The 27,918-nt window shown below is 44.1% G+C and overlaps 1 protein-coding gene across 1 annotated transcript; it reads right to left on the bottom strand.

Annotated features, from left to right (window-relative positions):
- map3k13 (mitogen-activated protein kinase kinase kinase 13) lies at positions 1-27,817 on the bottom strand. The gene is made up of 15 exons (XM_080037797.1): positions 27,749-27,817; positions 19,066-19,150; positions 9,643-10,358; positions 8,581-8,764; positions 8,286-8,477; positions 7,332-7,490; positions 6,996-7,154; positions 6,745-6,853; positions 6,420-6,529; positions 6,053-6,169; positions 5,800-5,943; positions 4,802-5,552; positions 4,636-4,706; positions 3,811-4,102; positions 1-3,119 (listed from the first exon to the last, which is right to left on the bottom strand). The coding sequence occupies exons 3-15, from the start codon at positions 10,283-10,285 to the stop codon at positions 3,024-3,026; spliced, it is 3,027 nt and encodes a 1,008-aa protein (XP_079893923.1). The 5' UTR covers positions 10,286-10,358; positions 19,066-19,150; positions 27,749-27,817; the 3' UTR covers positions 1-3,023.
- Positions 27,818-27,918: the final 101 nt, after the last annotated feature.

Below are 27,918 nucleotides of genomic sequence, written 5' to 3'. Positions count from 1 at the left end.
TGATCGTAATGCCATTCAACAGGAAAGATAGTTGGAAATGAGAGTTACAAAGAAGTGGATGTTTGAAACATGACGTCCACAGTTAAGAGACAATTTCACAGAAATTCAGATGTAAGTAACTGGTATTTTTGATTAAAAATTACAAGAAGGGATTTCTGCAGTAGTACAGAAATTGGCATCACGCATGCCCCAGGGCCTAACGTCTTATTTACCCTGCTATGACAGTCCACATACTGGATTTTGGTTTTAGTAGAAGAGAATCCTTAAAGCCTATGTCAATGACAAAAAGAAAACATAGGAAGTCTTGATATAGCATATAACCAATGTGAAGTGATGCTAACGCAATACTTCTGATGATCTACATGATGAATGGTCCCCTGCAGGGTCACAAAGATACGTAACGTGAGAGATGCCAGTCACATGCCGATGCTTTTGTTCTACCATACAAATACTGTCCTCTCCCCAAACCAATTCATTGTGCTTACTTTAAATTATACTTTTTTTAAGGAGAAATCATAGGTCATGACATTTTCTAAAGCTGCCTGAAATTAAAAAGAACACCTTACCAGTCATTCACAATAAATAAATGCAACAATCATGTAGGCCAGCTACAAAAGAAAAATAATAATAATTTAAATTAAAACTTTACAACAATCATACTTCACAGGATATACGCCAGAAAGACAACGTTATTAACAGCTTGATCTGAATACCCAGTCGTTAACATACACCAGGTTATTTCACATCTACGTAAACAGAGTGAAGAGGGTTGAAGGAGGCTCGAGCAAAGGCAGCAGACGCTTTCAGTACCAGGCCTTCCCCAAAGCTTTCAGGCAAAAGTTAATTTATCCATCAGTACAGTTCTAGATACACCTTGTGCTACTCTATTCCAATGACTCACACCCTCCTGCAGCGTTCAATACTGATGTTATACACACTTAAGAATTTCCTGCTCAATGTTCAACCAGTTGGCTGGTTGGTGAGCGACAGAAGCTGGAGGCTATGTCAGAACTGTGCGATACGTTAAAGAGAGGGAGGGCAAACACAGCAGGTTACGTTACATATACAGGTGTTTATATACACGACTAACTAACACTGAGAGGATGAGGTTGTTGAAAAAACCAAGAAGAGCATCTTAATTGCTCTGTGGCCTTGTCTCTGGCTTGTATTCCTAATTTAAGAAACTGAGCCGTCTGCATAACACTTGAGCTGACATCTTGACATCATTAACGTTTGAATTCAACCCTGTTTGGCCACCAAGTCACCGAGGCGGATGACAAACACACTTAACAGGGATTAAAAAATAAAGCTCTAAAAATAAAGCTCTCGCAGATGCAGTATCCCTTTTCAAAGGACAACAAGACAAAATAGTGATATAAATGGGATTCTAGGATTTGGATTCTGGTGGGAAACATCAGATTAATTCCCCTGCATAGCAAATAAGGAATAGAGAGGGAACATTTACATCACACAGAGAAGTTAATCAGTTACTGTTGCCATCTAGTGGCTGTTGATATATTGCTCCTGCTCTCAATCTGCAACAGAAAAACCTGAGCATCAATCTGTGGAAAGGCAAGTTTCCATCAAAGATGGGACAATTAAAAAAAATATAGCATCTAGAATACACTTGTTTGAAACTTGCTGCTCTCTAGCCACCAGTCACTGTATTGTGTCTAGCCAGCTCCCGAGCAAGCAACTTCTTTCTCACCTGAGTGCCAAACGTACTTACGTTATTGCCGTTTTACTCCCTACAGCGCAGAATAACAACGAAAATATATTTTTTGGGACATTGTGTATCAGACAGTATAAATGACCCTGCTAGAAAACGGTGCGTGGGAGATGCCACACCTCGAGATTTCATGAAAATGGATACTGCACCTGGATTACAACTAACACGCTCTACATCTCTACATACAATTGTTGTCCATGACAGCAATAAAGGGTTGAACATCAAGGCTATCTGTAAGACTTTGTTTCTTTCTTTTAGTTTTTTTCTCCAAATTCTTACACGGTTCATGTTATGTGCCACTCAAAGAGGATTCCTACATACAGTTAATGGTCCGGTCCAGTTTCACACAGTCCTCCAACGACACACATACACCCACACCGATACCCACGCTGATAAGTCCTTCAACCACTATGGTCATGACATCTGATTGGTGATGACAATGTCGTGGCGTGTCTTGGAATAGGATGAGCTTGCTCGCAGAGGAAGAGTCTCTTTTTATCTGTGTTTTATTTTGAGTCTTCGTTCTGTTTCTCTGCTAGCTTGTCCACTTCATGCGGTCTTCTGGCAGCTTTTGCATTTCTTTTCCAAGCTGCGCAGGCATGCTAAGACAGTTCAGCGGGGATCCTGATGACTGGACATATGTGGTTGGTGGTTCTAGAGAGGAGGGGGAGTCTGGTTGCGAAGCAGGTTGTTCATGCTGGTGTTCGCACTGTTTTTATGAGCTCCCTCTTCTGCATTTCTAGGGACAGGGTGAAAGTGGGGGAGGCTGGGTACAGGGGCACTTCACTGTGAACTCAACATAAAGGTGAATGACACACTTAGAGCAACAATCACAGTGATGTAACGCCACACTTCAAAACATCCTCCTTCTCATCATCATCTGCATCTTCGTCCAACCTCAGTCTCTCCCCAGCTCATAGTTAGCCCAGGCTCAGTTTCAAACAGTCTGTTTCTCTGTTAAGACCAGAGAACACACACAGACGGGTCCTGAATTTTCCTTCAAAACTCAGACTAAAATAAATTATGAATATTACACTATCTACTGTACATTATCATTCAAAAGGGAATCCCTGCCATGGGTTGCCTGGATGCTGTGCTAGAGTCGAGGGAGGTTTGGTTTATATGAAAAGGAAGGATAAGGATGGAAGGGTTTCTGGGAGAGATTGCGCGGGGCTTTTGCAATGGGGAGCTTTGTTTATAATGTGGTCCTCTTATTGCTGTATTCTCTGCAGGGCAGAGTGGGACACGACGGCTGCCCTCCAGGCAACAACAGAGCCGAGCCCTGGGGCGGGTTTCACCACGTGGAGGGAGCTTTGTTGTTTCTAATGGTGGCATCGGAGCACTCTGCCTCTGATGTATCACAGTCTGAATCCCCAAACTGGAGCGGATTCTGGGAGAAAAGATCGAGAAATATCAGCATAGAAATCAACTATAAAGGACACAATATGGACTTTATTGTTTGATAATGTAATTTGTTAGTTTTTTCCCGACCTGACCACAAACAAATACTGATCGTGTTTGTCTTTTTAGTTATAGAAAAAATTATTTTCTGTATTTATGATCTTCACGGTTACTTTATTTGTATATATCTGTATTAACATAACAAAACAAAGCAATGCTTGCATCTCTGCAAAACATAAAGTAAAGCTGAGGGTGATAGAAAAGTCATGCATTTTGTAGGTATTTGGTCTTAAGCCAAAAAGGTATGGGACAAATTCAATATTTTACCTTATGGCGGCACAATATATAAAGTCAAGGAATCACCAAAGATAAAAAAAAATCATAATTTGAGACAATAAATGTCATGGAAATACATCCAATATTTGCGTGGACATTTCACTAAAAGCCACAAATGTGGACCTTCATTGTGGTGCCCGATAAAATGTCAGGATTTCACCAAAGTCAGTAGGATTCATCCTCTGGTAGCAATGTATGCACGTACCAAATGTACAAACCAGTCCAATTGTTGTCAAGAAGATATTTCAGTTTGGACAGACCGATCAACACTTAAAAAATTCCTACATTGGCAAAAAAAATATACAAAGCTAACATGACGGGACCCCAGCAGCATCACCACTGACCTCGTAGCTGTGTTCGTCGGAGCACAGTTTCCCCAGTGAGATCTGGGTCTTCACCCTGCGTACGGCGCACTCCTTGTCGGAGAGCCCGTCTGACTGTGTGGAGATGTCGATGGGGATGTCCGGTGTGTGAGACAGCAGCTCGTCCAGGTGCTCCTCCTGACTGGCACTGAGCCTCTCCAGGGGCCCGCTGTGGGAGTGGTCGCTGGTGTTGCCCTCCTCTCCGTCAGACACAGACAGGTTCTCTGAGCTGAAGGTGGAGTAGGACTGGAAGCTGCTCATGCAGCGATGAGGCCTGTGTGAGGATGTAGAGGAAGAATAACAAAAAAAATTAAAAATGTTGATGCTGCTGTCGTCCGGTAGTTCTCCTTTAAGACTTGTTCATACCTGCTTCACTGTATTTGAGACATGTCAATATCGTTTCCACTGAGCAGTACCGTTCGGTTTCGTATGGTATAGTTGGCACGGCAGCTACTAGGTATCATGGCATCATAGAGGCGGGAGGCAGTGTAGCCCGCCAATAAATAAAATTTTCTTCACTCTTGCCAAGGAGATTAGATGGCAGTTTATATCTCCCATGGAAATGACAATATTAACGCTTCTTTTGGTGCCAGCTTTAGACAGTGGAAAGGCGAATAAATGAGTGCCGTACCATGACAAACTGAACTGTACCTGCTCAGTGAAAATGAGGCTTTGCAAACTTATTACAAACAATATTACAAACTATGATGATTACTTTGGTTATGATGTGGTCAGTCATTATCTTTTGTTTCATGATGTAACAGTGTAACAACACATTGAAGATCACGGTGGCAAACTTAAATTTACCTCGGTCTCCTTGGAAACTCCACTTCACTGTCAACCTCCCCCTCTTCCTCTTCAGATGACTCATCACCGCCCTGTAAGAGGAGCACTTGTTGATCAACACCTTAACACAAACAAAACACATAGTACTAGACTGACTGGAGTAACATTACGAGCCTGTGCTGCTCACCTTCCTGAGAGGTCTGAGAACACGGGGCAGTGCACTGGGCAGGGTGGGAGGGCGTTGGGATGATGCCTCTTGTCCCGGCAGCTCAGCCTTCTTTGCGGCCTTTCCATTGGAGGCTGAATCTACATGAGGAGCTGCTTCAGAAGATAGGCAGCTTTCCTGGGTGTTGAGCAGGGAGTATTGGGGCAACTCCGGGTGACTGGATGTCGGAGGGGTCTCCTGACAGTGAAGGCACCCAGGGAAGGGGTGAGCCTGGCAGGAGGGACACAAAGCACCGGCCCCTGGGACAGGATTGGAGGCTGTGGCTGAAGTCCTCTGTCGCGTGTCTGCATCCACAGCGGTGGATATGAGGTCAGGGCTGGAGCCGGAGATGCGGCGTTGCATGTGGTCGGTCTGGGGGCTGCGGAGAGGGGCGGCGGGCCCGAAGTAGCGCAGGTTGTTGGCACAGTTGGCGACGGCCTCCACGCGTCCCTTCAAGGGCAGCAAGGGCCCTTCGTTTATCGGGAGGTGGTGATGGTGATGGAGGAACTGCGGCTCCTGAAGAGACTGTGTTTCTTCTGACACCCCGGTCAGAGGCTTCAGCAGCCCGGGGAACTCGCCGTGGCTTCCTTTGCTGTTGGCGCGGCGGTGACGAGGCTTGCTGCGGTAGCGGGCTTTGCCGGGAGGCGTGGAGACCTTGGGGCTGGCTGCTAGCGGTGAGGGGGAGGGGAGCGCGTCGACACTGGGGATGCCATCAGAACGAAGCAAGTCCGGCCTGTAAGAAATGCATTCAGCATTAACATGATGTTTCTCTCAATCAACTTAAACCAACACTACTAAACACTGTATGGCCAACGTCTCCTAATGAGTCCTCTGGATTTAAGTAATTTATCTCACTTTACTGAAAATGGTCCCTTATATAATGGATACATGCCTGCAAATACCATCAACACAATCCTAAACGCTATGAAACAAGTAGCAGTTGAAACAGGGAATCTTTTCTTTTGTCCTAAACTTCCCACCTTCTAACAGGGGGCATCCCAGGTTTGTGGGAAAGGCTTCCCTTCTTCTTGATGAGCTTTTCTACAGCGTTGGACCTGACGATTGGTCGGACCAGGTGGCGCTTGTAGGTACCAGGATATTTCTTCTCCACTGCCTGCTCTCTCCTGCAGGAACGGCACAATCAGTTATATGACGGGGACCATCTCTTTCATATTCAGTTCTAGAGAGTTGTGATTTTTTTATGACTATTGTGTAAACAGTGTATTAACATACTTCATTAGTTCCTTCTCGCGGACCTCCAGCTGCAGCATGATGGCGCTGAGCTCCATGTAGAGGTTGTTGGCTCTCTCTAGTTTCCTCTCATAGTGCTCCCGGATGTCCAGAGCATGCCTGAGAGAAAAACAGACAAACGTTTACTTTCAACGTCCTCTGCTTGAATTTCACAACTAAGTAATAAATCCCAACAAAACAATTATTAAATTGCTGTGGAATCACAGAATTAATTTAGAAATCAGGAGGGACTATACATTGTAAGACAAATGGAGGTGCTACAGCATTTGCTACTGACGGACAAAAGGAATATATGCCAGAAACAGGCAACATTTTCTCTCTCTCTCTCTCTCTCTCATTTCTTACACACCTGAGTTCATCCCGCCTGCGTCGGATCAGCTCTTCGTCCAGCCTATGGATGCAGGTGCCTTCGCTTTTGATCTTCTCAAAATGTTTCTTCACCTCCTCCCTCCATTCTGACTGTAAAATGAACGGATCAGTTAAAATGCTGACAATCCACAACGCAGACACAGAAAAATCGCCAACAGATGGTTAAACCTCAGCACTGTGGACTAAGAGGACAACGTCTTCTAGAACAATAAATGCTGTCTAGGGTCTTGAGCACTTCACTCGTCGTAAATGCATCCTGTGCAAAGTGAAGTGAGGTTATTGTGTGTTGTGGTTATAGTACCGACCTGAGACTTGAAGTAGGTCTCCTGAGGAGCTCCTAAGATATCAGCCGAGGCAATGTCGAGGTGTAGGAGGATCTGACGAAACGAAGGCCTATTCCTGGGCTTGCCTTGCCTGGAATCAGGGGGGAAAGAAAATTGTGGACATTTGGGAAATCCAGTGTGTTGCATTGTTGCCATTTGTCTTTAACCTTTTAAACAGCAATAGTTGTGGTGGATAAAGATGCCATTAAACATAATGTATGATCCACACTTACCATGTTTGTTTCATGAGGATTTTGAAGCCATCTGGGCAAGTGGAGGGTACGGGCAGGTGGAGACTGTTGCTGCCAACTCCCCAAATGATGGCTGAAGAGTCCACGTCTTTGTAAGGAATCTCTCCAGTCAGAAGCTCCCACAACACAACTCCAAAAGACCTGAAAGACACAAGTAAACAGAGTCAGGTCTTACAACCGCAACATCTTTCCAATTAAGCAAACATCGGTCTCAAATTCAAGCATGCGGCACATAACCTGATTTTAAATGTACTTAAATATTATTTAATATTAATAGCAATATAGCACATTTTAAATTGTTTTCATTTTAGTACTCACCAGATGTCTACTTTTTCAGACACAGGCTCATTTCTAATCACTTCTGGGGCCATCCAGGCCACCGTACCCGCAAAGGACATCTTTGTACTTTTGTCGCTGAGTTCTTTGGATGTCCCAAAGTCAGAGATTTTCACATTGTCACTGCTGGTGACCAAAACACTAAAAACACACAAACACACAGACTTGTTTGAATATTATATATATAAAATACAATAACCAATTTTATGTCAAAGCTTAGCCGAGAGGTGTCGTCAGACATGACATAAACAATGGACCGACGCAAAGTTTTTTCCTGTGACATTCCACTGGCTTTAAAAGAGGTTGAGTTTCTTTTCGCAGCATTTTCAATTTTCATGCCTATGAGACTTTTACAGAAGCACATTTCTGCATCTGAATCACCCCATTAGCAGAATGAGACTGACCTTTCCAGCTCATTCAGCCTGCTTTTTTTCTGCTGACTAATACAGTGTTTGGCAACGCTGCAGCATTATGATATTGATTAGAGGAACAGGGCTACAGTGAGCAGGATACAGGATGAGCAGGCTACGACAGGACGCTGTGTCTTACTCTTATATTAAGGCTACTCGCTTTTTATGAATTCTGAGAGTGGCATTTGAGTTAATGTCAGAGTATTCAGAGCTAAAAGGCTGAATTGTTGTTACTGCTGTAGGGTAATACATCTTGAACAAGGCTGCTGAGCTGTTTTCCTGAGCTTAATAAATGAGCTGCTGCATAACAAGATAACTCCTTTTACTCTACTGTAGATCAAGAAGAAAACAATAATTTTACCGCTTTACATACTGAAGAATTTTCATTTAACTGTATTTCTATTGTAACTAAATTAGGATCCCACGGTTTTCGGAGGTTAAATAAAGATTAATCATAAAATCTTAGTAGAAGCCAGTCTATAGATTATATACAAATCTTACAATTCCAGGAAAAGAGATAATTTACTTAGGGGACTTGAGGTCTCTGTGGATGATCTTGTGCAGGTGGAGGTAGTTCATTCCGCTGGCAATGCCTGTGGCCCAGTCCACCAGCAGCCTGGGGCTCACTTTCCTCCCTCCCCTCAACACCTCATACAGCTGGCCCTGGGCGCAGTACTCCATGATGATACAGTAACAAGGTGCCTGGGTGCAGACACCCCTAAGTTGGACAAAAACAATGACAATATCAGCGTTCAACCGTCTGAGAAAAACAAAACAGACATCATCGGGTAACATGCAAGGTCAAGTGGTTGTAGACTTACTTGAAGCTGATGATATTTGGATGCTTGAGTTTTCGCAGGTGTTTAATGTCCGTCTCCTTCTGCTCGCGCACCTTCTTGATGGCTACTTCCTCATTGCGTAACTTGCCCAAGAAGACAGCTCCCTGCGCACCGCTGCCCAGCCACTGCAACTCTGAAATCTCCTCAAATGGAACCTCCCACATGTCTGGAAACAAGTCAATTATATTTGGTCAAAATTACAGTCACAGCCTATTAGCTTAGCTTAGCACAAAAGAGTTGAAATAGGAGGAAACAGCTAGCCTGACAATGTCCAAAGGTAACAAAATCCACCAACCAGCACATATGCTGCTAAAAAATTCTAAAGTCATTATATGTGTGTAAAAAAGTCAATTTGCCATTTTCATAGGGGGTTATGGGGTAAATGGTTATGCGCAGTTACTTCCGGAAGTCTCCAAACTAGTGAAATTAAAAAGGTTGAACTATTCCTTCAAAAGTGAAATTCTACCTTGATGAAAAACAACTAACAAAATAAATGTCATGTCATTTTAGTCTCCTATAACCATCAGAATGCAGGCTCTGAGAGATGCAGACAACAAACACACACACACGCAACATTGTTAACACTAGATTATTATTATTATTATTTTCTTTTAGGCAATTATAGGCAAAAGTCAACCTAACGTGTACACAACTGCTGTAAATTATATTTAAACAGTGAGTCATATGCGTCCACCTCGTTAGGTGGGTTGAAACCAGCTTATCTCCAGCCCCTTCATTGGACATTATCTGACCAACCACAACCCCTGCCCAGTTCTGTCTCACCTTGACTCGTATCCTGCACAGACAGGCCTGCAGCAAGGTGAGCCTACCTTCACCATGACCTCAATTCAATCTGACAACTGCACAGCTTCCCCTACAGCATCAATACGGTGAAGCTAAGCGTGGCTATATTTAATTACTCTTTATACTACATTAGGTGAAACAGGAGTGTAATCTGAACTTTGTTTTTTTAGAGGCCTTAAAGGGACAGGCACAGCGTTACAGGTTACCAATATGATTCAATGCAGAAAGCCCCGAACTAACCCTGCTGTTGTAGCTTGTATTCTGTGGAGTAAGTCTTCCCTATGATGTTCCAGACAGGCCGAAGACAGCCAAACAGCCCCTCTAAGAAGCCTCCTGACCCGGGCCCCACTCTGTGGAAGTGCAGCTTAATGTCATCGGGGTGATGGTGATGGTGATGGGGGTGACTCTGCCTCTCGTCTCCATCGTGCTCCATGGGACAGTCTCCTTCTCCGGTCTGCTCCTCCATCCCACTGCCACACTGGTCACAGGAGGCCGGCGACACGGCTTCCTCATGCTCCTGCAGCTGGAGCACACTGTTGTCAAAATGGCCCCCTTCGCTCCGCATGGAGTCAACGCTCAACGCCACGTTTTGGGGAGTCGTGCCCCCGAGCAGCGAGTCATCGTCCTGGCCGGGCGTCTGCAGCAGCGTCGTCGGCACGGGAACCGGCAGGTGTGTGGGCGGAGCCAGGTCTGTGATGATCTGAGGAGGTAGGTTGGACGGAGGGCCCGGAGGCGGCTGAGGCTGGGAGCTGGGCGAGTTGGCCTTCTTCACACCGTCGCCGACCACTGTGTTCTTGAGCTCCTCCTTCAGTTTGCCCACCAGCAGACTGGGGCAAGTGGTCCAGGAGAGCACCTCGGGGGAGCTGCCCATGGTGTCGTGCATGCACGCTGCTTCCCAGTGACGAGGAGTGTGGCGCGTTCCTAACACACTGGCTTGTCTGGATGCTGGAAATCACCTGCACAACGGGGAGATGGACACAGAAAAATAAAGACAGGCAGGTCAGATCAATGATGAAGTACTGTGGGGGAAAAAGTTCAGATTCTATTCTAAAAACAGGAGGATTGTAGACACAACATAAACAAGGTGGCTCTATTACTACTACAAAGAGACATGAAATCCTCTCAGTTCCTATTATAGAATTGGAATTGAGAGAGCTAACATGAAGGCTGGTGGACATAATCAGCTTTAAATCGCTGCATAAGAGACAGATTTGCTGAATGAAAGAGAAATAGTGTCCTTCCGGGAAATGTTTTCAGTTGGACTAAATCAATCACACACACACGCAAACACACTCCCACATGCACATACATGCACCCACACACAAGTAACAGTATAGCAGGGATTTAAAGTCTTGCTGTGAATTAGGACTGCTGAGAGTAAAACATCTGTCACACACATAGCCACCACATGCCTGTAGCCATTGACACAACAAACACACTAGTTTTCTTCTTCTCTTAATCACCAAGAGAACATCTATATCTCAATCTGCCTATTATTGTAACACGTGGAACATGGAAGGGACACAATGTTCTATGTTTACAAACCAATATTTTATAACAGGATTGTCATACAGATTCATTTCTCCAAAAAATAATCGAGAAACTGTTTATGGAGGTTAAGCAGTGGGAGTGTTTAGCGATAGAAAATCGTAAACACAGATGTTAAGAGGATAGCAACATCTGTAATACCTTTTTATTTGATATGACCTTAAAGTATATATTACCCAAACCTAGTTGTCAACACTGTCTACCTACCAACCTAGCCAAAAAGGCAAAAATAATAATAGTTATAAGAATATCTCCAGCCTAATCCTTTAAGTGCTGCCTCACATATCATTTGAATGTTTGCTTGGATACAACTTCTTTAGCTAGTCATTGTTACTCTATTTGTATAAAAAATCCTGTGCTTTACATTTTAACCAAAAACACTATTATTTATAATATATCATACAGTTGTAGATGTAATGTAGAAAACTGCTCAACTGTGCAAACTGTTTCTACCAAACTTGCTGCTATTTGAAGGTGGATTCAGCGATTCTGGAGAATACTTGTTTTTTAAAATCAAATGTTGTCAAAATCAGTTAATATCCCTTCACAATCTGTTAACTGTCCGTATTGTGCTTGCACTGAAAGAAAATCTGGTGTTATAACCCAACCAAGGCTCTGTAAAACGGTAGGTAAACAAATAGGCCCACCGTAGCTAGCAACATGCCCATTTTAACATGCCACTTCAAAACTACCATGGGGAGTTGCCAAAGTCAGAATTTCAAATCAAATCCTACTCATTTGTTGCGACTGTAACACAAGAAACAGATGGACATTCATCCAGTCTGAATGTGCTCGCTTACCAATCTTGGCAAAAAGCACCACAAGCAGTAAATCAATCGCTGTGTAAATTACACTTTTGATCCAACCCCACCCCTTTATGCCCACAAGGACATGGCCTTAGAAATCCAATCTGTTTTGAGGGGGGCAGTAGAAGATAGAGGGTGAGGGAGATAGTGAGAGGCCGTACAGTGTGTACAGTCAGGAACAGCAGATCAAAGTCCAGTAGGGAGGAGACAGGGCAGTGAGCTAGCTCTGTGTTACGTGGAAGTTTCCTGAAGGCAGCCACAAAGTCCAACCCAAACACACTTTATGTTTATGTTGGGGAACACTGTCATAAATGCACAACATATTCCTGCTGGCATAGGTCAACGTACAGCTAGTCCCGCAAAACCAGACCAAACTACAAGCCAGCAAAGGAAAGCTAGGATCTTTCAAAACACAGATACATTTGCTGATGAAATGGCGCAAAGCTATGACACAGAGCCCCAAACGTTAATGTGTGTTACAGTATATGGCATTTCTCCTACTGGATGCTTGACAACAGAACAAAGAACAGTAAAGATGGTGAAGGACGTGCATTAAAAGTTCCTAACGTGATTCAAAGTCGATAGATGCTCATGACATGATGTGCCAGTCCCAGTCCGTTGGTCCAGGCAGTTGCTGCTTACATGTTTGTTCTAATGCATGTACAGTATCTATGTGTATCTACAGGGGGGAGGGGGGGTAACCTGAGCGCTGTGAGAGTGTAGAGGCTGCCAGAAACTCATCTATAATGCAGGCCTGTATCGAAGCAGGTTGCTGAGAGTGCAGGGGGAAGGAGAGAACGCTCTCTCAGGTATCCAATAAATCCATTCCTTCCACAGCAGAGACAATTGAGCTGTTTTCGAGTAGAGGCTCCGTACTGTAATTCCACCCCACGGGCGATTCTCAAGAGCTGGGCTTCTGACGTTGGCTGCAGTGGGCGGATGTGGTCGGCCGGACAGGAGCACGCAAGTTAAGACACAAGCCAGTAACACAGTAACCCCTACAAACTGGACTGAAGCCGCACCATTAGCTTGCTTAAGTAATGACCACGGAGGAGCACAGTCTGACAGAAAATCTGATTGATCTGACACTAGAAATAGGAAACGGACATCTTGCTCGCTCTTAATCTGTAATGGAAGATCTCCACGGGCATAGAATCCCATGAAGAATGTCTGGGCCTCATCGAGAAGGGCCCAGGGTTTCATGAACAGTCATTTATTTACATGACTTTCCGATAGCGACTGGGCAAGAGGACACACTGATCGTCCCTCTGATGTTAAAACTAAAATGAGAGTTAAACGTTTGGATAGAGTATTGCTTTAAGGAAACAATGTAAATGCTCAGGAGAATGGATCAAATGAAGAAAGACAGCGGGAGAGAGAGCTAGGAGAGAGAGAGAGAGAGAGAAATGATCAGGGGCTGATCCTTTAATCCCTCTGCAGGGCTCTAGAAACAAGCTTGTACAAACACAGACCTTATTCAGACCTCCCCCTTCATATATCCTCCACATGCTTCCTTCTGCATTTGTTTCTTTGTTCTTGGCACAACACATCATGGTACAACATATCTCTACAGTATGTACACACTGATAGGCTAGATGTGAAGCAAGTAATGGCAGAGAAAGACCTTGGTTACTGTACCATCCTTTGTGTGTGTGTGTGTGTGTGTGTGTGTGTGTGTGTGTGTGTGTGTGTGTGTGTGTGTGTGTACACAGCAGCTGGAGGTGCAGTGGGTTCAGGTTCAGAGAACACATGTGGACGGCACGCACACACACACACACACACACACACACACACACACACACACACACACACACAGGCCCGGGGCGTGTCTGACGATATCCAATAATCCTAGCAATCCACTGGGGAAGGGACTTTTTCTGTGCCCACTCAGCAAATACCAATAGGGCTGTTCAGATTGTGTTTCAGCATTCTGTATGCTCACAGAAAGCAGCTGGACCTTCAGCATTTAATATAGCAGCAGACGGACCTTTAACATATCCGGAGTGTACTTTGCATTCATGCATACATGCATACACCCACACAGCAGCAGCAGCAGTGTCATCTGTGGCTCCATCCCTCTGCTCCTCATTAAGGGAAGCCCTGCTGGGCCCCATAGGGGGAACCCCCCTTTAGGTGACAGCTGCGCCACCAACAAAGAACCAATTTAGCCCTTATCCCACCTCATCATTCACACGTTACCATGTCAACACAGCATCCATCCTGACCTTCCGCTACCAGTCACACTCACTCTAATCCAGCACTCAGGTCTAGAGAGGCCACAAAGCCTGGAGGTTGCTCTTATATCCCATGTGCCTGAATGTGAGATTGCATTGCCTTTTTTTGAACAACAAAAGTACATTATAGCAAAGGAAGAAGGGTACAAATCGCACACAGTTAACAACACATGTCCAGTCGATTTACAGAGATGTTACATATAGACAGGGGTCAAACCGTTTCATAGCTACTGTCCTGTTCAAGCAGGTCTGCTCCATCAGGATCGTCCTAGAGAACTCATTGCTGGAGGGAGGGATACATTCCTGCTATTCCAGACTCTTGAAACAAATGGTGCACACACAGAAAATAAATAGACGGTGAGAGCCGTGCTCGTCCCCACTTCACATCTGAAGTCACAGAAAAAAAGGAAAAGAGCCTGAACAAATACAAGAGTCTCTTATCATCAGTAGCTCAGAAGTGTCCCGGGACTGAACTACACATGTGACTGTTTGTTATTCAAGGGTCAAAGTAGCGCAGCTGAACTCTGGTATCTGTGCATGTTTCTCTAGTCAATTGCAGACTATGGACTTCCATGGCCAGCCTCTCTCGTAACTAATGCGGACAGAATTATAACATTTAGAAATATGAACATCTAATAAAGAGACCTCGGAGATATGACTATGCTGGCAGAGTCAGGATGTGGGCCGAGGAGGTCTCAATCAGCTTTCCCTCGCTATCATGGCTGTGAGTCCTGCCAGAGGGGATTGGACAGCCTGCTGGTGTGGGCACAGAGGCGGAAGGGAGAATAAACTGAATCTGGCAGTGTGTTCAGTCATCTGCTGTCACATGGCTGACATCTCTCTTTCTCCCTTTGTCTGATTCCCTCTGGTGAGCCACCTGGGCTGTCTTAAATACCTGGCGGTGGCAGCAGCGCTTTGACTGCGCAGAAAGGAATGTAGTCAAAGCTGCTCCCCCTAAAGCCACAGGGAAAGTGCCAGGAAGGATCATCGGTAGTATGCCTGGTTTGTTGTGAATGCTGGATTTCTCAGGTCAAGTGGATTTAAGGAAAACTGCTACATTGAGTTGACTGGTAGGAGGATGAAAGAGCGTGTGAAAAAAGTAACAAAGCTATACTTCAGCGTCCTCTCCTGAAGTTCCAAATATGATTAAATAATGTGTGGTTTCTAGGGCTGTGATAAAAAAATCCACAAGGCAATATTTATTTGCGTGATACTCATATCCTTTTGCCAGGTCCGAAAAGTCCATATTTTGAAGGAAAGAAATTACGTTCCAAAGGGGTTGTGAACAACAACCTCCGCTCCTGTAGATGTAGCAGTGTCAGAGTGAAAGCTGGAAGGAGTATGGCCAACACAGAGGACAAAATTAGAGCGGCCATTCCCGAATACGAAGCAAAATATCTCAATATATCACAATATGCATCGTTACGCAATGAATCGCGATAAATCGTGACCCATGTATCGTGATGTATATCGTAACCTAAAGTCCTTGCCAATACTTCTCTAGTGAGTGACTGTGGCTCAGGTGGTTAAGCGGGTTGGCCAACGATCCAAGGGTTGGTGGTTCGATCCCCGCCCGGCCAACTGTGTCATGGTTGTTGTGTCCTTGGGCAAGACACTTCACCCACCTTCACCGTGCCTTGTGTGAATGTGTATGATTGCTGTGTGTTTGAGGTGGTGGTCGGAGGAACCGATGGCGCGGAATGGCAGCCTCGCTTCCGTCAGTCTGCCCCAGGGCAGCTGTGGCTACCCTCGTAGTTTACCAACACCGGTATGACTGTGTGTGAACAAATGGAACCTGGATCCCTGTAAAGCGCTTTAAGTGCCTTGAAAAGCGCTATATAAATCCAATCCATTATAGAGGTTTCCCAGTTTGCCAGCAAGTTCAAACAGTCACTTGCATCTAGAGGACGCCACTAACTCACATACGATATGAATCATTAGCACTCCAAACACATACACATAACTTGTGCCTCAAATAGCCTCAGCCGGTACCAGCCAGAATTGGAGAAAATAAATAACTGAAGAAAAGAGTGTGCGCCATCGACACGTCACACACTATCCCTCCAGCTTCCTTCTCCCAGCCTCTCAGTGAGGCTTCAGCCAACACTGCTACGGGACACACATCCTCCTGAAAGCTGCAACTAGCACGCATATACTCTGCTCTGAAAAACCAAACATTGGTCTTTGTTCCCAGCGATGCTCTAAACGATAAAGCTTTACAGCTAACCAGATTCATCTGGATAGATGACGAATGCAAACAGACAGAAGAGGATGATGGGGCCAAGGAGACAGTGCAGGAAAAAGAATGGCTTGCAGGAAGAAAACCAAGAATATGGAGAGGGTTACAAATGAGGAAGAAAGGGGAGGACAATTTTGCAGCTGCAAAAAGAAAAGAGGTAGAGCAGAGAAAAATGAATGTGAGACAGAAAGGAGAAAAACAAACTGCTTTTCTGCTTCTGCTGCTTGCGGCGTGATACTGTACCGACCACGCTCCATTGGGAAAGTCTCCCAGAGCGACAACAAAGGACACAAGAGGAGCCGGCTCCATGTGAACTGGGCCTGTCTGCCCTGCACGGCCAGGAGACAGAAGCACGCACACACACACACACACACACGCACGCACACACACACACACGTACACTCTCTCACACACACATACACTCTACAGCACTGCACACCAGAGCAGCTGCTGCCACAACAATCCCCCTTGTGCTCTTTTAATAGGGACGGCCTGCCTGGTCCGCCAACAACAAGGGCCAAGGAGAAAGACAGACACACAAAAAGTGACACAACACACAAACGCATATTGAAGGAGACTGGCTGCTGCTGACACCATTTTTTACGGCTGTAATATTAAAATACACAAAGTTAAAGAGATATTTCTGAGTGAGTTTAACAAGATAAAATGGGCGTTGCACTACATGCGGACTCTGCCACAGCAAAAAAGCCAAGAAATCAATACACATAAGTGCTTCTATTACTGAAGCTTCCGGCTTCATGCTATCCCTGCTTGCAACATGCAATATCAAATTCAGGACCCCAAGGATTCAGACACTCTAGAAAAAGAAATCCAAGTGGCAAACTCCTTATGGATATGAATATGCAGCCAATATATAAAATGCTCTGTGGAGAAAAGATAGATGGATGGAGCCGTCTTCCTTCCTCTACTCTCCTCTAAAGCCCAAATGCCAGCTACTCATCCAGTAAACACGCTTAGTAGCAGAGGACGTAGGACACACACACACACACACACACCTTGCAGAGTGAATAAGAGATGAATGAAGATGCCAAAAGTCTGGGAGAAAAGTGGAAACAATGCAAAGTTGGCTGGGGGACATGGACAAAGAGAATGGCACCACTAACCAAGAAAGAAATCAAACATAAAAGAAAAGAGAAAGTGGTTTGTGTATGTATATCCACATGCACACGCTGAAAGGACCTTGATGGCTACACAATAGATGTCCCAGAAAAAGGTCTGTCATCTCTGACCAACAGCTTTACGGTGCCTCAGAATGTCATTTGGCTGCTATACGTCAGGAGTCGGAGGGCGGGTTGTGTTGGTCTATACAGTTACCTACATCTAAACCTGTCCTTCAGAGGGCAACAGAGAAGCACTGCATCAAAAAAAACAGCAGCAGCATCACCGCTGAGCTTAAAATAGCTCCTGCACGCATCAACGCACGAGTGCTCGTCGACACACTCCTGCAGCACTGCTCCTGAACAAACACTGACGGCTGATTCAGGTTAAAAAACAGCATGCGCACACACACACACACACACACACATACACACACAAACAAACACACACATACACTGAAAGTAAACACCATAGATAAATATACAAGAAGAAGACAAGAGGTGCCTCCACTTTACACAGCTTCATTCAGATCGTCTACAAAAGGCACAGCATCAGCAGATTACTCACAGCAGACAGAGCTCAGATTCATGGTCCTCTCTCTCAGCTCTGAGGCAAGGGGGGGGGGGGGTTGTGGAGAGAGAAAAAAATATCTACACGAAAAAGCTGGGGGAGAGAGGCCGAAACCGATGGTCTGGATGGAGGGAAACAGCCAGAAAAGCAGAAGGAGAGAGAGAGAGAGAGAGGCTGGAGGATGACAGACATTCCTCTGACTCCCGCTGCACCTGGGCCGTGAGTGGGTGGCCCCGGCAGCGTCACCGGGGTCGCTGAAAAAGCTGCTCACGTCACACTTTTTCATGAATGGAGCCGTCTGACGCAGAGAGCAAGGAGGGAGAGGGTGGAGTCTCCTGAACAGACTCACATAGGAGGAGCAAATAGAGAGAGATGAAGAGGAGAGGATGGGGGTGGTAGGGTAGGAGGGGGGGGGGAGTATTTCAAAGCAGCACCAGCTGGGAACAGCAGGTTAGGCTGCGGTGGCGTCTCTGTAAGTAGGACAGAGCGCTTCTGCACATAAGAGAAAATCCCTTTGTACAGAATCAGTAATCGGTTGTCTCCATGCCAAGTGTATAAACAATCCAACATACGAGTGACTGCACACACTGGATCCTGCGATCCGTTTCTGTCAACAAAGAAAAATGTAATGTGTATATAATGTCAGAAAATAACATAAAAAATGATTGGGACAGTTATCTCTTTGTTTCTCCAACCAAACGTCTAAAACCCAAGATATTCAGTTTCCTATGATATATGACGGAAGAAAGGAGCAAATCCTCACAACTGAGAACTTGGATCCAGAGAATTTATTTTATTTATACTTGAAAAATGTCTTTCAAATAAAGGAATCAATTGTAGATCGGAATATATTGACTATATCGACTAGTCGCTTATGCTTTCGCTCTGAATACAAAAGCGTCCCTTCTTCTATTCAACATGTTTCACAACACACTAAGAGACACCTTGTTTTGTAGTCAATAATTTTTACCCAATTAAAATCTGAAGAAAAAAATTAAATTAAAAGGTCAGAGCCAGAATGTCAGAAGAACTGTCTTTACCCAAAATGTCATTTAATGTCTCTCACATCTCTCACACTCCCCCGTGAATGTGCTGGAGTAAAACCACTTTATTCAGCTGTTCAACTTGTGTGTGTGCATGTACTGACCTGCCAGGTGGTTTCTGAGCATCTCACAGGTTTTGGCTGAGTGCGATCTGGGTTCGGGTTCGTTGGGCCTCGTCTGGCTTCTCACCTGCACACGGACACACAGAGTGGAGATATAAGGTCAAGGTGATGGGCGAGCGACCGGTCAAACGCTGTACTACGGACAGAGGACTAGCATGAGTGAAGACGATGCTCAGTCTGAGTCAGCAGCACCCAATAAAGAGGTCCCCATCTGCGACACTTTAAAAGGGTGAAATTTGGTAATGACTAAGCGGTTGAGTCACCAGAGAAAAAGGGGGTGCAACTGAGGATGGAGGGAGGTAGTGCAGTGCCTGCCTGTCTATAGGTTATGTATATGTGAATATGAGCTGAGATTGAGACTGGCTGCGACCAGAGGGGGTATATCAAAAGAGACCAATTAAGAGAGAGGGGCTATGGTTGAAGGGAACAGATGCTCCACCCCAACCTTTACAGGCCAAAACCTCTGGGGAAGAGGATAATGTTGGGGGGGAGTGGGGAGATGGTGGCTAGTAGGAAATGTAATGATGCATGGATGTTAGGGGGTTGGGAGGCTGGAGCAGGACTGTCCAAATCTCCATCCCCAGGCCACACCCCAGCAGGGGACACTGCCAGGGGGGAAGGAGGAGGGCAAGCATCCCGGGGCGAGGTTGAGGGGGCCTATAAATGGCACTGAGTCACAACGCAGATGGCTGAGGATGGGACTGACATTAGGGTAATGTTGAGAGTGTTAGCGGATTGCAGAATCTGCTAATGTGACACCATTTGTGACGCAAAGTCCAAATTGATAACACAATGCTAAGCTTTACTTCTGGCTGCGAAGAGAACAAGAGAGTGGGTGTGAACCGGAATTGTCATTTTTGCCACTGTCACTGAAGACACACTCCTGTAAACAATGTTGTGCACTTACTAAAAAACACAGAGCGGGAATTCCCAAACTTATACAGCTGTAGTTAAATATTGGCAGAGAGAGAGAGAGAAAGAGAGAGAGAGAGAGAGAGAGAGAGAGAGAGAAACACTTTAGATATCCATAGCAGCATGGATACAAACACCCAGTCCTGTTTGCTTAGCGAGAACATCTAGCTCTGCTCTATAGCAGAAATTCCAAAGGTCAGCAGATCACGAGCCTGTGTGCTCATGTGGAAACACGCAGGGACACATTGTATTAAGAAAACGACCCTGAAATATGTCCAAACTAAGCATTCCTAAAAAAGAAGTCAAAAGACAGTTAAAGCCACAACAACAAATTCAAATTAGGCAACACCAATTGATGCTATGAACTTCTGCAAAACCACAACACCACACAAGCTTTGAAAAAAGTCAAACCAGAGGAAGTATCACAATTATGGCAAATAATGCTTTTCTGTGCACAAATATCACATAAAGAGGAGCCAAATTAAGTTAAATGTCTCAAATTAAACAAACATCCATCTAAGTTCCCAAAGTGAAGGACACTGCTAACACATGGTTAGCATTGTCATCACAGAATCATAATGCGTTTAATCTTCCTCAAAGCTGTTAATTGTAGAATGTTCAGTTGCACTAAAGTAATTTTTGGAATCAAAATTGGCGACATACTCGAAATTTAAAGAGGCATTTCCAGTGTTTGTTAAAAGTACAAAAGAAATTGCTTCACAAGTGATAGTAAAGTAGCCTACAATTGCTTCAGAAATGTACTTAAAGCGATAGTGGGTAACTTTTTCATATGAATAAATGTTGGTTACATTCAAGCCATTACGACGAGTTTACACAAAGTTGATTAAGCTTTTCAGCTCCACAAAACCTTCTGTATTTCTCAGTATGACAGCGTTTACAAACTCGTGTCACCCCCCCTTCACTGGCACAGGAACTCAGAAAAATCCCAAGAAGTGCCCAAAAAATATTTCAGTTATTGATTCTACTGGTAAGACAAAATCTGGAAGCAGAGCAGAAGGAATAAAATCCATGCACGATCACAGAAGGCTTCCCTCATGTACTGTAGATTGCGCCGACAGTGTTGTTGTATTTACTCAGAATTATTTATGGGGACAACAGAAGTTACACACTATAGCTTTAAATATAGTATTCTACTTCTTTAAACATTTCGAAGAATCGAAGAGGTAAAATAAAAAGAGTCTCAAGCTTCATTCCAGCTGTTACCATCACACAAGCATGATGTACAGCCTGTCAGTGCTCAATGGGCCCTGGCTTCACCTCCAAGTGCAACAGAGCTGTAAACCACACTGGCTGAGCTCCGTTATACACACTCATTACTATTTCACCAGCAGTGGAACAGCAGTACTGACAGATCCTGTGTCCGTCGCATTAATAAGAGAAAAAGCACCATTGCAGCTTACAGTGGTTTACATTAACAATCCGCCTTCACATGCAGCAGCCAGGTATAAAGACATGCTGCCCCACACACAGACATAGACACACAGACACACAAACACACACACACACACACCTATGACAACCAAAATAAAACATGTGCAAATGAAATGATAGAAGCAGGAAAGCAGTGATCCAGATTTTAATATAGAGCAAAGTATCAAAGGTAAAAATGACTCTGCGCAAATAAGAATCATTCCCTTTCGGACATTTAAACGATTAGAGGATTAGATTATTTTTGGGAAAAAATATATCATACAGTATGTTTAGGTAAAGTTTTTTATTCTTTAATTTCAACAATATGTTTTTATGTCAAATTTAGTATGTATCTCCACTTTTGGGCCGTAACTTTTTCATGTAAATTAATTTGGTTACATTCAAGCCATTGGCAAACAAGATGACACAAAGTTTATTGAGCCTATATCAGCTCCAAAAACTCTCTCTGTATTAGTATGGCAGCGTTTACAAATGGGTGTTGTACTGGAGCAGGATCTCCGGAAAATCCCAAGAAGCGCCCAAAAATGTAAAGAAAAAACCCTATACTGCACAGTAGAAGGAATAAAATCCATACACATACACAAGGTTTACTTCATAGATGCACCGACATTGTTGTTGTCATTACTCAGAATTACTTATGAGGGAAACAGAACTAACACACTATAGATTTAAGATAGAGTTTCTTTTTAGGTTTCAAGTATTAAAATTAATTAATGAGCCGAAAAAGTTCTTATACTGTATGTGTTTTTATTCTGTTTAACAACGCAGCCTATCTGGTCAGCTGTTGGATACAATAAGTAGAGGGAGGAAGTCAGATTGCGTCCGGGAAGTAGCAAAACTAATGAGAATAAACTGGACCCGAGTACTCTGACTTGAAACCTGTTTGCCTAAAATGGATGATATAGAAACAGGCCGGCCTGGCTGCTTGGTCCGGTTTACAAAGACGAGCATGGATGAGTGCTTCCTGCACACAAACACCAATGATTCTGAGGGACAGATAATGCTTGTGAGATTACTGAGCTGAGCCCACCAACATCCCCACAGCCTGACCAATCCGCTCGGAGAGGAAATTACATAACAATGACTGTTCAACCCTCCCGGAGGATTGCGCCCGCGTCACCGCAATCCATCCAACTATCCATCCATCCATCCATCCTGCTTCCCTCGTTATCATGAGTTCAGAGTGGACAGATGAGGAGCAGAAAGACAGTGTGCGCCTAGCTGAGCCATCCTCCCTCCTACTACCTGGTAATCCCGAGCCTGATTTATGGGGATTGCGTGCTGAGAGCTGTAATGCAGAAACACAGCAGTCAGCCTTAGATAACACAAAATGTTATGAAGCTCCGGTAGCCTTTTCACTCCTAATTATTTTACTAAAGAGAATTAGAGAGGTGGGAGGAAATGAACACACGCTGGGATGTCGTGTAGACGTACAGTACTCCACACCTCCTCCTCCTTCCACAACCTGGTGCTGATGCTGCTGCTCACCCAGGTTAGAGGTTAGGCCAATACCTGAGGTACAGAGGCACTGTAAACTGTAAGGCTGAGGACACTCTACTGTACATAAAGTATCCACTGCACACACACTATGATCATCCTAGAAATGACAAGCTCAAACATTTTTTTGATTTTTCATTTCCAGTATCTATTAACCTAGAAATTGTTTTTTCAATTCATAATACCATTATTATATTATTATTAATATTAATAACTGATTCTCCTGAGAACTGATTACTGGTTTTTATTACAGATTGAAAGCATTTCATTGCATTCCAGACATTGGATTACGTATGCATCCATTAGACTGCATTATACGATGATGATCTATCAATAACGGTGCATCCCTTCGTATACTGTATTATATTCACCAGATGCACACGTTAATGGTAGGATACTGCAAATATGTACAAGCAACCACACACACACACACACACACACACACACACACACACACACACACACACACACACACACACACACACACACACACACACACACACACACACACACACACACACACACACACACACACACACACACACACACACACACACACACACACACACACACACACACACACACAGTGCCTGTACAACTTGTGCATGTGCTCTGGTTCTTTCTCCTCCACTCGTGTGTGTTAATATGCTCCCCATGAGGCGCTGCAGGCAGTGGTAATTATAGAAGCTCGGCTAGCAGACACATCACAAGAGAGAAGTACATTTAAAGCCATGTGCAGTTGTGTGAAAACAGTGCATTGACACAAGCACACAAACGCAAAACCAAAACATTGTAGATACAGAAAATAATAATCCACGTTGATCAGATTTTACATAACTACTATTTAAACCTTTAAAAATAAAATAAAAATCGAAACATGATGGTGGATCCATAAAGAATCTGTGGCCAGCAGACCCAGGCAAAACTCCAAAGCCGAGGTTCGACACTGCCGAGTTAATTCTAGCCCCTCACAGTCACCACTCTAATACCCCCCTGCCCAAAAATAAAAAGATATGCTGAGCCTAACCCACTTCTCAACAGAATCCCAATCCTAAAAACAGGCTGGCCAGCCCAACGTCCTATAAACCCTTTGGCAGACGAGAGCTCTCCGTCTCTGGGAGCGCCGACAGAACAGAGGAGCCCGGAAGATGGAGGAGGACGCTTGCTTTCTTAAATCAGGCCGAGTTTGACGTTATTGGCGTTTAGTGGTCAGACTCTGATACAGATGTGAGGAGTGCCAGGCAGGCTCTAGGTAAACTTGCCCTGCGAGGGGGATAGCAGTGAGTTTAGAGATGGGGGCGGAGGCAGCAGGGCCTGTGGAGCTCAGACAGTGTCACAGAAATGTCAGTCAGAAGGAAGAAAAGGAAGAGAGGAGGGGGCCTGAGGGAGGAGAGCAGGAGGGAGGACGAGTGAGTAAGAGGATATAGACGTTTGGCTTTTTCTACTCAACTGCCTTTCAACTGCTGCACTGCATGGCAGTGAACATTCAGGAGGACATTAACCTATGTGACAAAACACAGAGACACATATTTAGACACATAGCTATTTATTTACTTATTTAATCCATTTGTTTCGGTTTAATTCGCTGTGTTTGTCATTTTTTCAATGAATCAGTTAATTTTTTTGTGATGTGAATATGATGAATGGAAAAGGTTGAACAAACACTGATTGCATCATTTGACACTCAATCCACATTATGAAGGTATTTATTTACAAATTACAAATGCATTAAATATTTGAGTTTACACAACTAAAGAAATACAATAATAGTGTGGTAAAGGCATGCACAGTGTGCACTGCACACCTACACAGGCGGTTTCAGTCATTCTGTGTAATTGTTCTTGCCTTTATACTGTAATACCATAAGAGTGATAAAGATTTCAATCAAGCAGTCTACGTACACAGATCGAAAAAGGACTCTAACCAAGCACATGTGGGTGTTAAGGGCACTCAAACATGTGGGCAAATCCCTCTCTCAAACATTACCTTTCAAATCAGACAACAGCACTTGTTTGCATATTACTTACCATCAAAACAGGGTAATAATGACATAACAGATTTACATGCTAAATGTTGTTTGATATTACGAAACACAACATTGCGCTTATTCATTAAGCCTGATGGGACAGGACACTGATCGGAGCCACCGCTATACAAATGTGACCGAGAACAAACAAGGCCCAGCTGGGATTAGAGAGATCAGACCAGCTGCACACTGCTGCTGTTGCTACACATGTCAATTACATAAATACAGATTCCTGTATTTACGCCAGCATGAGCTCCCTTCTGTCCTTGGTCTCTGCTGACGCTCGGCTCGACGTGGCAGCTCCATGTGCAGGCACTCTTTGACACCTGGACAAACTCTGTGTTGCCATGCAACAGCATCACTTAGGTGACCCACTTAAAAGGGACAAGACGAGAGTAGTATTCTATAGCTTTCTTATTGTAAACCAATCCAATGAAAAAATCTAATCAAAAATGTTAGTAAACGTTATTAGTGTTTTTTTCAATACTATTCCCTATCATGTATGTGACACTTATATACAGTACAAAAGAGTTTTTGGTAAAGAAAAAGTACACGGAGGCGCCTTTAGCTCAGTTGGTAAGGCGTCCCCTCCATGGGCCTCGGCCAGCAGCGGACCCGGGTTCGATTCCAGCCCGCGGTCGTTCTCTGCATGTCACTCCCCTCTCTGCCCCATTTCAACTCTGTCTCTACACTATCAATAAAGCATAAAAATGCCCAAAAAATATCTAAAAAAAATAAAATAATAATCCAAATGGCATAACTGGCCTGACCCACACGTGCCGTTGCTCACATTTGCTGTTAACCTGGTGCTGGGTGTCTTTGTGCCACAGTTAAGAACACTTGAGAGGTGTAGCCTTCAACGCACGGTTAGCAGGGGACTACATTTGGCTGATTGGCGCCATGTGTGTGACCTGTAAGTAACTGCAACACAGACGGCCAGTGGTTACACGAGAGCCCAGTAGTGACACTTTCCTGGAAAAGTCCCATTTGACACAATGAGGGTGGAAGACAATGCTGCTGACAGCACAGCGCACCAGCCACTCACACTCAAAACGATGTCCTGACTGACTTGTCAAAGCCTGTGAGATAAGAAATGAAAAAAAGAAGCAGCCGAACCATAAAACTGTTGTGACTTGAAGTTGTCGTGGAAGATGGATATACAGAATGGTGTATGAGTGGTGTCAGATGGCTGCTGCAGAGATCATGCAGGGTGATGGGTGTACCAGTCCCACATGTGACAGAGGACACTGACACTGAACAGACAGCCACTTCTCTGAACCTGAAATCAGCTAGGCTAAAGCAGCCTCATACAGACCTGCAGTAAAGGTTTTAATGTGAACCGACAACCTCACAAAATCCAAAAGCATTTGCCTTTGGCTCAGAAATGTTACATAAATGTAACTGCTTTCACAAACAACATATCTGATCATTTGGCTTTTGAATGTTATAAAGTGTACATGAAAGTGGGCAATCATTATCTTACAACACTATAAATAGTAGTTTGAAAGTGGGACACCTTTGTTGACGTACCCTTTGTTTACACACCAGTTTACTGAGCCTAGGCTGTGTATTAACACTAGATTTTTTTTTTCAGCGCACACAGTACATAGGCCTACAGGTAGCGGATAATGAGGATATATTCATTGATATGTACAAAAAGGGATTTTGACAACAAGCATTCTCCAGATTATGAGTCCACCTTTAAGGACTGAGGTTAAGGACTTAAGACTTGGTTGTGATTGGCAAAACAATGAGTTTGCTGGTTTGAGTTTCTGGTGTGCTATGCTGTTGACTTGTATCGCATTTCATTATACAGAGAGGTGTGTTGTCTACCCTCATGGATATTAACACGGTGGACAAAATATCAGAAACATCTCCAACAAACTACAGCCTCAAAAACAACCATAACTAATATTTTAAAATAGATAATTGCATAGGCCTATATTTATCCTTTTTATTGTAAATGGTCTATTCATATTAATAAACATGTCGCTCTCTTTAATTGTATGTAACTTATTATCACAATCAGACCACGCACATTCATTGTGGCCTTTATGTGAGCAAACGTGGCAATACACTGATTCTGATTCAGAAGCTAAAAAAAACCATTATAACTTTCATGAAGGTAGGCTACATTCACACTTCATACTATCCTCAATTAAAAGAGACCAAACAATATAAATCAGAGCTAACCTTACCCAGCGAGGATGTCCTTCCTTTTTCTCTTTTGTTTTAGCCACGTAGCCTAGTCAGAAATACCACGCAAAAGTAGGTGTAAGCTCTCTGAATAACATCTTTGACAAAACAAACATTTCTTCGCCAGCCACTATAATTTATCCTCCTCTCCTGCTACAGCACACATCAGCCTATAATTTCCTCCTCCTCCTGCTATACTGCTTTCAACAGACAAGGAACGAGAATTATTCCTACACAGATAGTCCACTTAGTTACATAATGAAAGCAACAGAGAATGGCAAACCCTGTAATACTTAAGTAATAGCCTGCTTTAGTGAATGAACTTTGTGGTGCTGTAGGTCTGGTGTTGTTTTTGTGACCGAGGACTCATTCAGGCTATAGAGTTGTAACATCCTACTTCGTCGTCGTGTACACCGCAGTTCCACTGACAGCTGCCCCGGGGCTTTAGGGTTTAGAACATTTCTCCAGCAAGCAAATAAACGCGTTTCTCGTCAAAAACTACACAAATGTTATGTTTTTTAATGTAGACGACGCTGCGCCTATTGATAAAAAGTAGTCAAACACAATTTTAAAGAGTATTACCAGTTGGCTTGGTTGAATCCCAGATGTCCGTCCGCTCTGTCCCTCTCTCACTCGCTCGCTCTCTCTCTCTCGGCCCATCTATTTACTGTCCAATCGACTGCTGGAGTCTTGTGAGCGTGCTGCGTCACTTCCGGACACTCTGTACACCTGTAAAGCCCGGCGCTCACGTC

The sequence above is a fragment of the Ammodytes marinus genome, assembly GCF_949987685.1.
Source record: "Ammodytes marinus genome assembly, chromosome: 12".
Lineage (NCBI taxonomy): Eukaryota > Metazoa > Chordata > Actinopteri > Uranoscopiformes > Ammodytidae > Ammodytes > Ammodytes marinus.
This window is presented reverse-complemented; position numbering and strand designations above follow the sequence as displayed.

Excerpts from the sequence above, each read along its gene's own strand:
- map3k13 (XM_080037797.1), bottom strand. The coding sequence starts at position 10,285 with ATGCACGACACCATGGGCAGCTCCCCCGAGGTGCTCTCCTGGACCACT. Across the intron at positions 8,765-9,642 it reads ATACAAGCTACAACAGCAGG|ACATGTGGGAGGTTCCATTT; the intron begins GTTAGTTCGGGG and ends ACTTGTTTCCAG. Across the intron at positions 7,155-7,331 it reads TCTGAAAAAGTAGACATCTG|GTCTTTTGGAGTTGTGTTGT; the intron begins GTGAGTACTAAA and ends TGTGTCTTTCAG.